The sequence below is a fragment of the Prorops nasuta genome, unplaced genomic scaffold (assembly GCF_024137725.1).
Source record: "Prorops nasuta isolate Cenicafe-Biocafe unplaced genomic scaffold, Cenicafe_Pnas_1.2 PNAS00011, whole genome shotgun sequence".
Lineage (NCBI taxonomy): Eukaryota > Metazoa > Arthropoda > Insecta > Hymenoptera > Bethylidae > Prorops > Prorops nasuta.
Window position 1 is genome coordinate 3,597,430 of NW_027116808.1, and position 15,468 is coordinate 3,612,897.

General features: G+C 44.0%; 1 protein-coding gene across 5 annotated transcripts; it reads left to right on the forward strand.

The window, feature by feature from the left end:
- The first annotated feature begins 439 nt into the window (after positions 1-439).
- LOC136777656 (uncharacterized) lies at positions 440-15,421 on the forward strand. Of its 5 annotated transcripts, none has more exons than XM_066734108.1 (9): positions 4,673-7,004; positions 11,066-11,326; positions 11,670-11,741; positions 12,904-13,087; positions 13,954-14,088; positions 14,168-14,319; positions 14,405-14,774; positions 14,890-15,079; positions 15,156-15,421. In XM_066734108.1, the coding sequence occupies exons 1-9, from the start codon at positions 6,970-6,972 to the stop codon at positions 15,314-15,316; spliced, it is 1,560 nt and encodes a 519-aa protein (XP_066590205.1). In that variant the 5' UTR covers positions 4,673-6,969; the 3' UTR covers positions 15,317-15,421. The 5 variants fall into 5 exon arrangements, with proteins under 5 accessions (XP_066590208.1, XP_066590209.1, XP_066590205.1 ...); XM_066734110.1 differs by lacking the exon at positions 4,673-7,004 and adding an exon at positions 9,506-9,735; XM_066734111.1 differs by lacking the exons at positions 4,673-7,004; positions 11,066-11,326; positions 11,670-11,741 and adding exons at positions 440-552; positions 965-1,063.
- The last annotated feature ends 47 nt before the right edge of the window (positions 15,422-15,468 follow it).

The following is a 15,468-nucleotide window of genomic DNA, read 5'->3' on the forward strand; positions in this document are numbered from 1 at the left end:
TCCTATCTTGAATTGTTATTTCAGTGGTAACAGTAACACTTAGGTATATAGGAAGACTTTGTAGAATAAATGCGGTTTATCTGGAAAGCCTGCGGATTATTTTATGGGCTTATAAGATAATATAAGATTATAAAAAATTAAATGCGAAGCCAATACAATACACAGTGTCAGAAATGTTTCTAAAAGGTTTCTCGACTAATCTTGATACGTTGTAACGTTTAAGGAACATTTATGACACGTATAAGCAATATGGAAGATTGTAATTAAGCCCAAACTGAATAAACTATGCAAACCTAAGACTGCATCAATAACAAAATCCAGATATTCTTATTCTTCGTATTTTGATCACATCTATATATAATTAAATAAGCATGACGCATTATTATGCTTCAAAGAAAATCATTATCTGCAATTCTTATCTTTTCGTTCACCGCTATATAAACGTTAGCTTTTGCAGTCTTTGACTTACATAGTCGCCAACAGCATTTGAGCATTAAAGCAATTTGATTGTACCTTGTTAAAGTGCGCTATGTCAACATTAAAATCAAAGGAGTAAGTTAAAATATTTGAAGACTAAATTAAAGTATCGGATAGTGGGTCACAAAAAGCGTAACATGAATCAAAATCAATACGAGAGGTGTGTCTTGCTTTTTCTAGAATTAAATTTATACCTATAGATTATGGAAGTCAGGGTTAGTGCGGTAAATCATTCATGATTTAAGTTTAACCGTATACTGAATTATCAAAGGTTAATTTATGATAAATAATAAGCGATAAACTCGCATGTAACACGACGTAAAATGATATAGGGAAATCAAAACATTAACGTATAAAATATATCTTGATTACATGGTTGAAAGGAAATGACGTCATTTCCCTATTATTATTTTCATTCTTTTAATAGCCGTTTATAATTAGTAATTACCTGGCAATTAAATAATTACATTAAAGACTTGTCTTGCAGAAGCAACATAAGGATAGATGGAACAGAAACGATTTATTCCATTCAGAGCGATGATGACGTATCGAATGTTTCTGAAAACTTACGAGAACTTGCAATTGGGTGAGTAACAATTGTTCTTATTGCCAATTGTTTCTGATATCAACGATTGGTGCGATTAATTAACAAATGGCTGAGTGCAACCTTGATCTATTAATTTTACAATTAGTGTACACTATATCACATGTAAGTGATAGACATTACGAATTATGTGGCAATAAATAATGGAGTTTTAGAAAATATTTTCACACGAGCTAAAATGGTTAACCATGTAAGTTTCTTGCGTACATTTTTTCCCATGCTGGCTCATTTGTCAGCACAGGATGCGCTCCCGAGTCCTTAATGCATTCTCACAGTTACTCAAATTGCCTTTTACCCGTTTCCCTAATTTTACATTCTCTTTTTCTACCTTTTAAATTGTGACCTCTTTTTCGCTATATACAGTAAAAAAATGTCACATTCGGAAAACACCTTGGTAAATATATTTTATCGCGCTTATAGATATTGATAAACAATTAGTGAATATTAATGGGTGGAAAATGTGCAAGGCTCGAAGTGCATAGTATGCATGACTCGTTCGTACTATTTTATGTTGTTATCATTATTAGCACCTTCCGGTCCGTTTGCGCCTTCTGCCATAATAATGATATTGACACCAATTTCGCTATTCACGAGTAACCAGGTCAGCTACAAGGAATACCAATAATCGTTGCACGATAAAAGCTCCTCGCTAATCTAACGATAATCCTTGCCATAAAATACGGATCCAACGGAAATTACAAAATACTTGGTACGAAAACAAAGCCTTCGTCAAATATTATACTATTTTCGAGATAAAAATGGTAGGATTAGTGGATTAGCGAGGAATTGTTTCCCGAAGAGATAATGATAATCTATTTACGACATTTTGCGGTGAGAGGTGTGCTTAACTATTTCCCCACGTATGTGCGGTTATCGTGAAATTAACTGGACGAAAAAATCGCAAAGAGACCGCAAAGTTTCGCACCAATTTCATCAAACATCGCGCAAAGTTACGCATAAATGAGATTGTTAGAACATTTTCTTAAAAAACTGAACACACGATCTTAATACTTTGTTTCTTTTTCTTGCAAAACTGTTACACCGTAAGATTTTAGGATAAAAACAATTTCCACGATTTTACTCGTGGGACTCACTCATTCGGTGAGTTTTCAGCCATAAGACATATGTGTGTGATTCGGTGGCGATGGTGATGACGCTGATCACATTATATATTCACTCGCGAAAGATTATTTTTTAACGGCACTACGCGTTAAGGATGTTTCGAACGCGCGCGCTTTCACCCTATCGTAAGGTCGCGCACTGCACAAAAAAAAACAACCACTGTTATTCACTGAAATTTTATCGAATTAATTTAATATCTTATTCAGATTTAAACTAAAATCGATGAAACTTATAGGAACGAGAGTTTTCGATCTTTCGTCTTTGATCACTGCAAGCACAGAAATAAACAACGCAAACGGAACACACACGCGTTTGGTAATTTCGGTGAAATTACGGGAGAACAAGCGACGAGGTCAGTTTTCGGATTTGACCGAGCAGGTCCCCCCTCTTCCACCGACCGCTCCGCCATCTTGTTTCTCTCTTTTTCAAATTTTCGAAACGGCCACGTGGGACCGCGGCGGCCGACGGCCCCACCCCCCCCCCCCCGAGCCACCCCGTGCCCTCGAGCGAGGGTGCACCTCCGTCGCTTGTTCTCCCGTAATTTCACCGAAATTACCAAACGCGTGTGTGTTCCGTTTGCGTTGTTTATTTCTGTGCTTGCAGTGGTCAAAGACCAAAGGTCGAAAACTCTCATTCCTATAAGTTTCATCGATTTTAGTTTAAATCCGAATAAGATATTAAATTAATTCGATAAAATTTCAGTGAATAACAGTGGTGGTTTTTTTTGTGCAGTGCGCGACCTTACGATAGGGTGAAAGCGCGCGCGTTCGAAACATCCTTAACGCGTAGTGCCGTTTGAAAATTCAAAGTCGCGTAGTGTCATTCATAGCCGAAACTGATTAAAGAAATTTGTTTTTAAATAAACGTATTTGTTTCGATTAATTTCCCCTTGTGTATTCTTTTTAAACCCACATTCCTTTAACCTTATATGCACAGAAAATCTGGAAAATGCTTAACACTAAAGCTACCATTTGGCTGTCAAATGACCCGTTTTAAATGTAAACACAGGTGTATAAAAAATCCTCGGTACTTTTAGTGATAAACAGAGTTCAAGAGAGAAATTTTCGTCTTGAAATTGTACAACGTTCCAGAAAATTCTGCATTACTCTCTTATTAGATGGTATTTAATTACTCGAAATTTTAACGCTTGCTCGATTATGAAACTCGTAGATCCCCTTGTGAATGGGAGCCTAACTAATTCTCACGTGAGAAATAGATCCCACTGCAATAATTGGGAAATTAGAGGTTTTTAAAACTCGGTAATGTTTTGAGCAACCAAGTTACGAAGGCACCAGTGTAGTTTTTACAAGAAAAGAGAATATAAAAAAAATATATATAATATATCAATAGTCGATTGTAAGGTTGGAAATAATTATGGTCGATAATTTTGAAGAAAATCATATAGCATATAAATTACTCCGAGAATGTATATGGGCTTATCTGAAATCGAGGTGGGAGCGTAGGTGCAAAATAGTTTCTTCGTAGCAATTGGAGAACGATCGGAGAACAATGGGCCATACCATCGAATTCTTTGAATTTATTATTGGCTAATGGCCCGTCCGAGGCCGAGGAAAGCTTTGTTCTTGCATCTTTATTCCCATAAATTCCATTTCTTCTCACGATTCCAGTCGTATTCGTAATCCTTTCTTATCCACGACTCATTTCTCGATCTACCTCCTATATATCGCTTGTATACAAAAAGTGTACCACATAAATCGACCGTTGTACAAAGAAATATAAAAAAAGGTATACAAACACTGTGCGTTATTAAATCGAAGCATTCGAAATAATTTTCCGCGTGAAAAGTTATCCGTAAGGATAAATTGAATAACAAAGCTGAAGTTGTTGCGGTTGAGCGTCGATGGGAAAGGTCACGGGGGTCAAATATGTCGAGACAATGAAAAATAGGTGTTAGAAACCTGAAAGGACTCATTTGTCTTGTTAAAACGTACAAAGCCTGGTATTGATAAGGCTTGCATTGGCATTTCGATGCATTTCTATAGATTCTTCATGCATATTTCTATCACGCGAGTATCGACGAAAAGTTACGTCATTCGCGCTACGATTGTCCTCCATAATCCGCAGAACGGAATAAGACGAGCCAACATTTCCGGATGTTGTTGCGGAGGGAGCAGAGAATAAATGACGAAAATTCTTATACGAAGAAATCAATTTCCACTCACGATAGTTACAAGGATAATGAGTTAGTTCGTTCAGCGAAGGCCACTCGACATATTTCACGAGCAATCTTTCGCGATGGTGATTTTGCACGGGTTTACGCGTTGGGCGCATCAATCATAAGGGGGAGTGCGGTTGACAGGCATGGCGGAAGCTGCGATTTTAAGTGCAGTCCAGAAGACTTATCCCCAGACAGCCGCTAAATTTAACCGGGCTATGCACACTTATGCGAAAAGCCGAGCGTTGAACGATTTACGCGTCTGGAACTCCCGGCACGCGACTCCCCAGTCCCCGTCTTTTGTTTTTCTTCCACGCCGCGTCCTCTAGTTCGCCACACCAAAACACGCCTCGGCCCTCGCGAGTGCTGCGACCGCTCCGCTCTCTCTTAGCCAGAACGTCAGCCAGCAATTAGGGCCCGTCCGCCCGTGGCTATATCTTCGAGACGCGACGCGAACCTCGCTAAGGACTCGCAAGGACGAAGCTTCAAAGCAGCAAAAACATTCCTCGAAGCTGCGAGGCGAGTATCGTGAAAATCGTTGGAAGGTCCGCTCGTTTCCACGAGTCTACCGTGAGTTATGTGGCTTTTGGCCAAATTCCCGAGTGATCGCGACTCAACTGGAACTTGTAAGAGCGACACTCGCTTTAGCGTCCCGACGCTCCTCAACCAATAGCGATAGCTATATACTTATATTATACAAGAGAACGAAGGCGCGCCATTAATAAATCGGCCAACGCCTGCATTTTCCACCAAATTACTCGTCGACCACCGCATACCAGACTAACAACTGTATCAAAGTGCTCGCTGAAATTCGTCGGTCTCGTTGTATTTGATTCTGAAACGTCCGGGACATTATATACCTTCCACTTACTCTGAACACAAAAGGGACGAATAAACGAACGACGAGAAAAACACTCTCTCTCCACAGCGTTTATCATAAACGCGTGGGCCTCGGTGTCTCTTAATTATTCTCTTCTTCCGGAGAACAATGCTCATTGCCGAGACGTTTCCGAACAAGCGAGTTTCGTGTTTTTCACCACGATAAATCATTCCAGGTATTCGAGCGGTGCCACTCGTCGTCTTTGTGTACTTTTTGAATCTCGAGGAAGATTGTGTATCGGAATTTCGTGTTTTTCAACGATAGCGGCCGAAAGACGCCACCTGTGAGTGCGCGTAAAGTAGAGGGACGCGTGCGCGTGTACTTTATATATATGAAACCTGCGCGACACGAGGCTCCTACATCAGTCTGAGTGGTCGCCGCAGTGCGATACGGTCGATAGGAAGTCACGTCGTGGCACGGACGATATACCGCACCGCTGGAAAACTCTTCTCTGCTCCGAGCTATTAATTTCGGTAGTTGTAGTCTCGAGGGACTCGATGATACCCCTCGGGCTTTACAGCCCCTTCCGGTGTCGTAAAGACCAGTACGGATGTACCTTTCCAAAGAATTTTCCACTTTCGGAGTCGAATATAGCAGGGATCGAATTATCGATCGATTCGGTGAGTTTTCCGAGAATTTTCCACTCGGAACGCGTGCCTAATTTCCACAGGATTTTCTTGTAGTTTTACCGATTGGACGAGACGAAGGAGAATCGGTAAAGATCATTGGTGTTCGGGAGCCTTAACCGCTTTGTGCCATTTTCCACCACACGTGTGCATTTTCCGACCGGTGCTATATACGCGAGTCTAAGAGTGTATGTGTAACGACTGGGGCGAATGCTCATTCCGGTCGGCCCGTTCGACCTCGTCGCGTCAGCCACTTTATTGCGGACCACGTGTGTGCTTCATTGACATATGAGCGAATTTTGCAGCCGGAAATCAGCCTCTGCCAGTCGATATCGATGCGCATGCGAAAGCATTTCCTACAATTTTCCTCAAATCGTTTTTACCTTGTGCCAATGAGCGTCGTTAACGTCACGTAAAAAAGTTATCAGGTTCGCTTGTACGTTCCGGTGTTTGCCTATTGTGCGCGCGTGGCCATAAAACTGATAAACGATAAATGTACATACGTAAGATGCGCGTTTGTCTCTACACGGAGACTGATACGCGTAGTTAATATACGGTAAAAAAGTCTTTGAGTCGTGGAATAAAAGTGACACGTAAATCTACGCTCTGAAAGGGAAAATAAACACGAACGACCCAGGTTGGTCGCAGTGATTTGTTTACGTTTGCCGTGAGTGTTGCCTTAAAGGTTGAATCGGAGACGAGATTATTATTGACGTGTGAAATTCTATTGAAGAGGAGAGGACGAGAATAAACACCGAGTGTACAAAGAGAGAGAGAGAGAGAGGAATATCGAAGAGAAGCATCCGGTGGTGCATCCGGGGGTGGAAGGAAAATTTGAAGGTCGACGCCTATGGAATATCGATTCGTCTGCGAGTTGAAGAGGATGAATCCCTCGGTTGTGCAGCGAGTAAGTTGTACATAGTCACGTGGCAGGCTGGCTACTGAGAGAAAGAGAGAGAGAGAGAGGAGGAAAGCGTGGATCTGGCATATCCGAGAAAAGGAGCGTGGGGGTGGCTGCAGCTTTCCACCGAGGCGCCGACGTCGTGCGACGCACGGGAAATCGATTGCTGCAAGCGTCCGTGCAATGACCTCCAAATCAGGAAGGTCCTACTCCATCAGGTAAGTCGCTTCCTCTCCTTTAACCACAAAATTCACCACTCGTTTAATTACGAAAAAATATCATTACTTTTCTCAACTTTTTTCTCACCAGTCGACGATAATTGTGTCCGCTCCACTTCCTGCGTAACAGCGCAACGACGAACGCGCGGAAAGTGTTCCCATTCGGGTTCTCGGTCGGGCCGACGACGATCCAAAATCCAAGGTCAAGCGTCGGCAAGCGTCGCGAAGAGCGGTCGGGGCCGCGCAAAAAAGCGGCCGCTCATCCTGTTATTAGAGCGTCGCGAGAATCTCCGGATACCTTACGCAATTGCTAATTATCGCCTTTCGGAGCTGAAAAGATCCTCGCTCGACCTCGGCACTCTTTTCACTCGGAAATTCTCCGACGAAACTTCCACTTTGTTCGATACAAAGAGTTTTTCGCGCCAGCCAATAGTCCATCGACGTCACAAGATACACGCGAGCGTGCGTAATAACCGATAATTACTCGGACCGATTGCGCAACATCCATTGTTGGTTTATTCCTCGTGGAAATCGGCGGGATTCCGTCTAAGAGTTTTCGATAGAAAAAAAAGTGTTGGACGAAGAAGAGCGACGGAATGGAATTTTCTGTTGATTTTAACGAGTGAAGGTTGAATCGATTGTGTTTAGAAATATTTTTTTACAATCGTGTCGCATTTTGAGAATTCCGGTAGAAAAAGACGCTGCGCGAGATGATAATAGAACACCAAGAAGCTCCTCGATCCTCTCCGACCTTTGACTCTCTCCCGCGTTTGACCTTGAGACCCTGGTCCTCCAGGCTTGACCTTGAACTTGCAAATTTTTCAAAGGCACGGAGCGTTAGAATCGGGGATGATGAGTTTTGAAAAGTTTTAACCGATTTCCCGAGGTTTGATTGGCGCGATAAATAACGCTGGAGAACGGATGAATGGCTGTCGGAATACGAAGAAACTTTTAGCGTCGTAAACAAGAGGAGTTTGTTAGGGAGAGAAAGAGGGGGGGGGGGGAGAGGGGTGAGATAAGGCAAAGCTGGAGGAATCGGCAAAATTGCACGGCAAATTGCACGGCAACCAGATTAGCCCGGCTGATTCGGCGAAACTTTTGCCAACTATCGACGTCCCTGTTATTGTTTCGCAACGAGTCGAGTCACGCCGGAGTTTAGCGGGAAAATTGGCTTGAAGCAGGATCGCGCGAGTCGCGAAAAATGCAACCCGACGGACAAATTAGCATCCCGAGGCTGGTATTTCCACAACAGACGCAAGATCGCTTTAGGGCGAACCCATTAGCGACTTAATTGCAGTTCTCGACGTTCCTCCGCAGCTGCAACGCTTATATTAATATTCAATTCGCTCGATGCTCGATGGTTACGAGCGGCGACTAAAAATATCCTTGGCGAAAGGTCGGAGCAATATCGTTTTCGAGAAAACTCGTTGTTTTTAAACAAATTTACGATCCTCAGGATTCTCGTTATTTCATCGATTCGCAGTCGGAGCTTCGCGTGCTACGCACCCATGCAAATCCAGTTAAGCCGCTTCCGCGTCTCGTAAATCTCGCTCGTGGCTATTAGTTTCACGCTAAATACGATTTTCTTCGTTTAATAGCGCGTTTCCGGCTGGCTCGTTCTTCGCGAGACGCGAAAATCCCGCTCACCGATGGTCGCACTTATTTTATCGCTCGTTCTTCGATAAACTTCTCGGCTTTCACTCGGGGCAAAAAAATTCTACCGCGCGAAGATTGTTCGTTTGATGCACCAATGCAGCGCATGAGTGGGGGGGGGGGGGGAGGGTGAACGACGGTGGGTCTTTGCGCGAGTTGCTTTGAAGGAGATAAAAAACGTGAAGTAACATTGGATCGCGTTAATGGAGGTTCTCGGAGAGGTTGGGAATGGATTGGCTACCGTGTATTATGAAAAGTGCATAATAATTGAAGAATGAAGGAGGGGGGGGGGGGAGGGAGTACCGCTACTCCAGCTGACCGGAATCACTGCTCTGGAACATAAGGAGCCGAGGAGATCGAGCAACGCTCGGCACAGTCGTTTCTTACCTCGACGGTCGGAGTGGCGAACGCGGCCGGCAGTTCTATACGATCCTTCTATATATCCCCCCCCCCCAACTCCCACTCCTTCTTTCGTTCTATTCTCCCGAACCACGTGCTGCCCCACATCCACAGCTGTCAATCCATCCAACGTTCCCTCGTACGACAGAAAATTGCAAATTATGCAACCGCCATTTTTTTCCTGCGAATAATAATAATAATCTTAAATATCGAATCTCGTTCGTAGAGATTCTAATTAATGCGATTAACGAGAAGAAAATTGAATAAGAGTGTTGGCAGCTGAGAACGAAGGAAGAGTGATCGAGTTTGTTTTGTAAATTGTTCGTGGGGGAAGAGTTGCAGCTGCAGTGTCCAGTTCGTTAAGGCATGTGCGCCGAGTAACGGCTAATTGGCCACATTTCCTTGTGTTGCGGGGCTCCGCGAAAGAGAGAGAGAGAGAGAGAGAGAGAGAGAGAGAAGGAGCTGGCGCTCACTCGTGGCCGCCACGCTCGTGCCGCTCTCCTCTCAGTCCACTCCGCAACTCCAAAGCGCGTTATTCTCACGGCGTTCTTCTCTCTCTCTCTCTCTCTCTCTCTCTCTCTCTGTAAAATGTTTCTTTCGTCGAGATAAAGCAAGAAAAGTGGTCTTGGCGATGGAGGCTTCTTGCCGGATCCTCCAGTGATCCTCGCTCCCGCACGGCGTAAGTTAATTAATTAAGCCGCAGGTGCGAGTTTCGCAAATTCGCGCGCGTTCACATTACAAAAAACCGGGCCTTGGTTATCCAACGAACGCTAATTACAAAATTTATCCGAGCGCATCGCGAGTGACGGGATAAGAGTGCTTCTTCAGGTTCGTATTCGAGTTCTTCTTGAAATTGGAAGAAAATCGAGCGAGAGTCGTCGTTGCGACGATTCGCTGCAGGCCTCTTCGTAATGACTTTACGATTCTTGCGATACGATCTTAATGGCGTCGGGCGATAGCAGAAAATTCCAGGCGATTTTCCAGCTTGACCTCTCTTTGTTCATCGAGTTCCGGAGAACGCTGTAAATTCCATTGTTCCTTCTCGAAATATTTCGCCGCGGTACCCCCGCAGGCTCGCTCTCCGCAGTTTTATCTCGTTTCCCAGAAGTTTTCTTCGATATTTAACCTTGGAGGATGACGCAGCTTGGTATAGAAAAAAGCGCGGGATTGAGTTTTTTGCGGAAGATTCTATCGAGGGGGGTTTCTCGCTCGACACGGCTGATGGACTGACTGGGATATTGAAACGGAAATCGAGTCGATCGTTCGCTCGGAAAGCAAGCGGAGCCCGGAGAGCGTCTGGAGAGAAACTCGGCTGAAATTGTCTGCAGTCGAGCAAGAAACTCATCCATGGCGTTACGCAAGGCTAACGGCAGATCAACGAGTCAAGAAGGCATGAACACGCGAAATCTTACGTTTTTTCTTCGAATGGATCGTTAAATAATAATTTCCGTTAAAACCACCGTAATTCCATTCTATCGTTCAAAAATCCAATTCCCACCTTACTCCATTTTCTATTAATATAATAACGCAGAGGCTAAAAAATCCTTGGAACGTTTTTCGCAAACCAAGGTCGCGCATATATATATATACTGCATTAGGATAACGAAGCGACGGACACGAAAGGTTATGGATTTTTTCAGCAACGCGTCGCACGAATGCTGATGCAACCGACGCGGTGCGTCTTTTCGCGGTGAAATTCTCGCTCGGCACGTGGGCGAGTCGACGGAACCGTCTAATTAATTTATGGACACGGAGGTCTAAATTAATCGGCTCGTTCAGCGTTGTTGAGTGTATTTCGGGGCGCCGCACCGATTGGACACAATTAATCAACTAGAGTGACTTTCCAGCGTGAGCTTTTCAGTCTCGCGCGAGTTTTAACGCGAGCACGAGTGGTGAATAGATGGTCCTTATTCGGAGGTTGTCCTCTTTGTGCAGAGTTGACGAAGAGAGAGAGAGAGAGAGAGAGAGAGATAGACGATATATATTAGGATGGGCGATTTTTCTTTTAGGTCCCCGAGGATCGGGGGTCCCTTATCTCAGTCCCTGGCGGTAATTCCACCAACGATGCACGGTCATGAATTCAATCAACCCTTGTCGAGGGTCGTTATGGTCCGGAAAATGGACCAGAGGACCTTCAGCAAGGGTCGTCGTGGTGGAGAACCACTTTTGGAGACGGTCACGAGGGAAACTGTGGAACTCTTCAATGGCGGCCGCGCCGAGAGGAAATATACCTCGGAGACCAGGGATATTGTCACGCCAAAGTCTAGCAGGTGAACGAACAACTTGATTTTTTCATACATGTGACTATAAAGAGACCAATGCATGCAGCTCGGATTTGTCGCATGGATGAATATTTGTTGAATATATACTCTATAAATATATCGATATTCTTGATAATAAACTTGTAATAATTATTATTCTATTACCGTTTCTTTCTTGCTGATCCTATAATTGAAATAAAGAATATTTTTGTCGTGTAATCTAGTTTAATTTTAGAGTGGAAAACGCATGAGTTTGATGTGTAAAAGTATAATACACGAGAAAGCATTTTGACTAGGGAGAATATAGTAGGTTGTAAGACTGATTTAGATGTCGTGCAAAAATTCCTTGTAGTATGCCCTCGCTCAGCGTGAAAGGGACCAGGAAGAAGGTGGTCGGTTTTGTCGACCAGATACCCAACGAAAGGTATACTCCATTTTCCCTTTAACAATAATCGCTTGACGGGAAGAAACTGATCGATAATGCGAATCGAGCAGTTTTTCCAAACCTGCACCGCAGTCGCAAAAAAGAAAGTTCGCACTTTCGTTTTCCTCGAGTCACGTGACAAGCGCGAGAGTGATTTTCTCACTCGTAGCGAAATTCTGCTGTAACTTGCACATTAAAGACTGATTCTGATTAATTATAATAATAAATAAAAGCTGTGTAATAACTTCATTAATAACGTGGATCCAAATTCCAAGAAGAAACATGGCAAAATATTCTGCAATAATTTGCCAGAATTTTGCCCACGAGAGAAAATTCGAACGAACGCGAGGAAAATTTGGCAGAAATTCTCGAGAATATATCCAAGAGCAAAGAGTGGAACTTTCTCCTAGATTCTTTAGAGCGTTCGCCTGCTGAATACTGAGAGGGATCGTGAGTTTTGCTCACGTATACGTGTATCATATACATGATTCTTATTCGTCGCGTTGTGGATTCTATTAAGCGGCTTGTCGCCCACGCTCGTGTGTTTACTCGTCGCATCCATTGAACTGGCCCGCAGTGCAAGGGCCCTAAACCTGCACAAGAGCCAGCGAGAAATTTCGAAGATAAACAAAATACGTTTCATGCAAAGAGTGATGGAAAACAACACTATATAGACGATATTTACAAGCGAATGCTCAGCCAGCAATTCCAACTTAATTAACAATTTGTTTCGACTAAAATTCCACTTGCAATCTTGCTGTGCACTTGGTGCGAACAGTATTCAGCTCGCTAATGAAAGGCTAGACCATTTAGATTAGAGATAGAATTAGATGTTACACTCGACGTTCTCACAATGCACCACGTAACAGCCATTTGCGCGAATCGCACGATCAAGATTGCTCATCCTCGCTCTCAGCCTTCGCGCCCTCATTGACGCCGATGCAAATGGCCATGCACCCAAACACTCGCAAATCAACCAATCATGGCGCTCGATTAATTCTCCACGAGTCTCCTCGTGAATAATTCATGTCGCACCTGCATTTTGTGCTCCACTGTGATAATCAGCCTGTCGCGCAAGAGCCAGGTTCCGTCTTATCGGCATCTTCCGACAAAGTGTAAAGAGAGATTGCGAGGTTTGAAGAGTGGATTGCTTTAATTTTAGATCGAGGACGGAGTCTGTCAGGTCGAAATCACCGTTGACTGCATCACCAGCGTCCCCGGGACCTTTGACCAATTCCTTCAACAGTAGTTTCCACGGTAGCTTAGGTAGCGACGGGATGTCTTACAGCAGTGCGAGGTCATCCTCGGCGTCCCCGGACTCTGCAAGATTCTCTTCTCCCGCACAGGTAAAGGAGCGACCTTTGGTCGATCGGTTGGGGATTGACGAGAACGAGGGTCCACGATGAGGCACTCGGAGGAAGAACGGCGAACCTTATTGTAAATACAATCCGGTGGGTCAATGGCACGTTGGATGAACAATTTATGATTCATCCTGACGCGCGACCCTGATGCGTCGCGTTCGGGTCTCGTTACCTGAGAGTTTTTTCGGCCATCTGTCGATGAGTCAGGATCGCTCCCTTTCGCAAAGACCGGTCTGCCGTTATTGTTACGGTATATTTCGTGGTTGCATTATATTATTGCGTGGCACGTCTCCCTCTTCTAAAAATAAAACGCACACCCTGTTCTTACCCAACGACGGAAAGGTAATCTTTGGGAATAAGAGCGGACGTTGATAATTTGCTCTTCGTTAATTTCCGTTTTTCGTCCTTTCGCTTTCCTCGCTCCGTTCCATTCGGCTATTCGGATTGCGACACACCTTGAACCTGTCGCTGCCTCGAGCGAAACGAGTCGCGATTACCGAGTGTCATCAGTCCATTATCATCGCGTCAACTTCAGGCTGCTCGAGTTTTACGACATTAGGCGTGAAAAGCTGCAATTACGCAAGCGTGTCCTCGCTCGCTATCTCTCCGATCTCCTGCTGCTCCGTCGTGTACAGATACGCTCGTTTCCCGCAGTGAGTCGGTCAATTTTTTAACCGGAAGCGCCAGGACTCGTTGCTCGCTCTCGCGCGTAAAATTCTTTCTTTTCGGCCGAGAGTTTATTCGAGCATGTAGCTATATATGGGGAACCCACTCTGCAAGTCAGTTGGCATTTTTGAACAGTTCTTCCGGTTTATTCGAGAGATTGAATCTTGTTTTCTAATGTGTCGTAGATAACAAAGACTGATACGCGTAAACCATCTGTACGCAGATCGGGTCCTCCGAAGGAATTTATCGACATGTGCCTCGAGACGCACAATTTCTACAGGACGAGGCACGGTGTTCCACCGTTGAGACTCAGCAAACAGGTATGCTTATGTCCAGATCTAAATTAAAACTTTCGTAACCTTGCTGTAATCTCTTTTTTTTTTTGCGTTTGATCGTTAGCTGTGCAAGACGAGCCAAGACTGGGCCAATATTCTGGCAGCTAGAGGTAGATTGGAGCACAGGACGAACATTGATTACGGAGAGAACCTCTTCTGTATGTGGAGCTCCAATCCAAAGACGGTGGTTGGAGGCGAAGAAGCAGTGAACGAATGGTAAAATTTGTCCACGTCATGGAAAATGAGAAATTTCTTGTGATTCTTGCGAGAAGAATTTGTCATTGTTACAAATATATTTCAGGTATGCCGAAGAGACGCAGCACCAGTACGGGAAAGAGCCAACGACCCTGAAAACTGGACATTTCTCCCAAGTGGTGTGGAGAGACAGCATTGAATTGGGAGTTGGAATGTCGAGGAACAGAAATGGCGAGATTTACGTAGTGTGCAATTATAGTCCGGCTGGTAATTTTCTCGGCAGTTTTTCCGACAACGTCCTGCCACCGTGCAGTTCGAGTCCTAGCAAAAGGATAACGATCACCGATCCGAAAGAGCAAGTAGTCCTCGACGAAGAGGCCTGGCAGCAGGAAGCCCTGACGGTCCACAACGAATACAGAAGGAGGCACAGGGTCTCCGACCTAAGACTGAACTCTGAACTTACAGCTGCGGCCAAAGTAATTTCTCATTGTTTATTTATTTGCACGAGATCACTGAATATTTAAACGAGATAGATGACACGTTAATTGGGAGAATGTACAAGGACGATGAACTATAAGAATTTTTTTACAGGCATGGGCGAACACTCTGCTCAACACTAATAAACTGATACCACAATCGACTTCTCCCTATGGCGAGAATATTTATTCCATGCAGTGTTCGGATCCTAAATTAATCGTTGCTGCGAGAGAAGTTGTCTCGAAATGGTACTCGGAGAAGAAGGACCACAAATATGGCGTCGAGCCTAAAGTTCTGAATACTTGTAAGTTTTTCGCAGAGAGACAGAGAGTTTTGAACGTTGTGATAATTATTGTATATAGCGAATGGTTTGTTCTCAGGTCACTTTACCCAAATTGTATGGAAAAATACCAGCGAGATGGGAATTGCTATGGCCAAGAGAGACGGGACTTGTGTGATTGTGGCGTGCTACTATCCTAGAGGGAACATCGTTGGACAGTTCACCGAAAACGTTCTGAAGCCTGTGAAAAACAGTTCCTAACTGTTTTTACTTCATTTCTGTGTATTTATATATTATATATTAATAATTGATTTATGTATATATTATACATGCAGAGTTATATCGAATAAACAGACATTCCACGTACGAGTGTTCTATGGATATGTATAGGTATCGTTTTTACCTACTGTGTT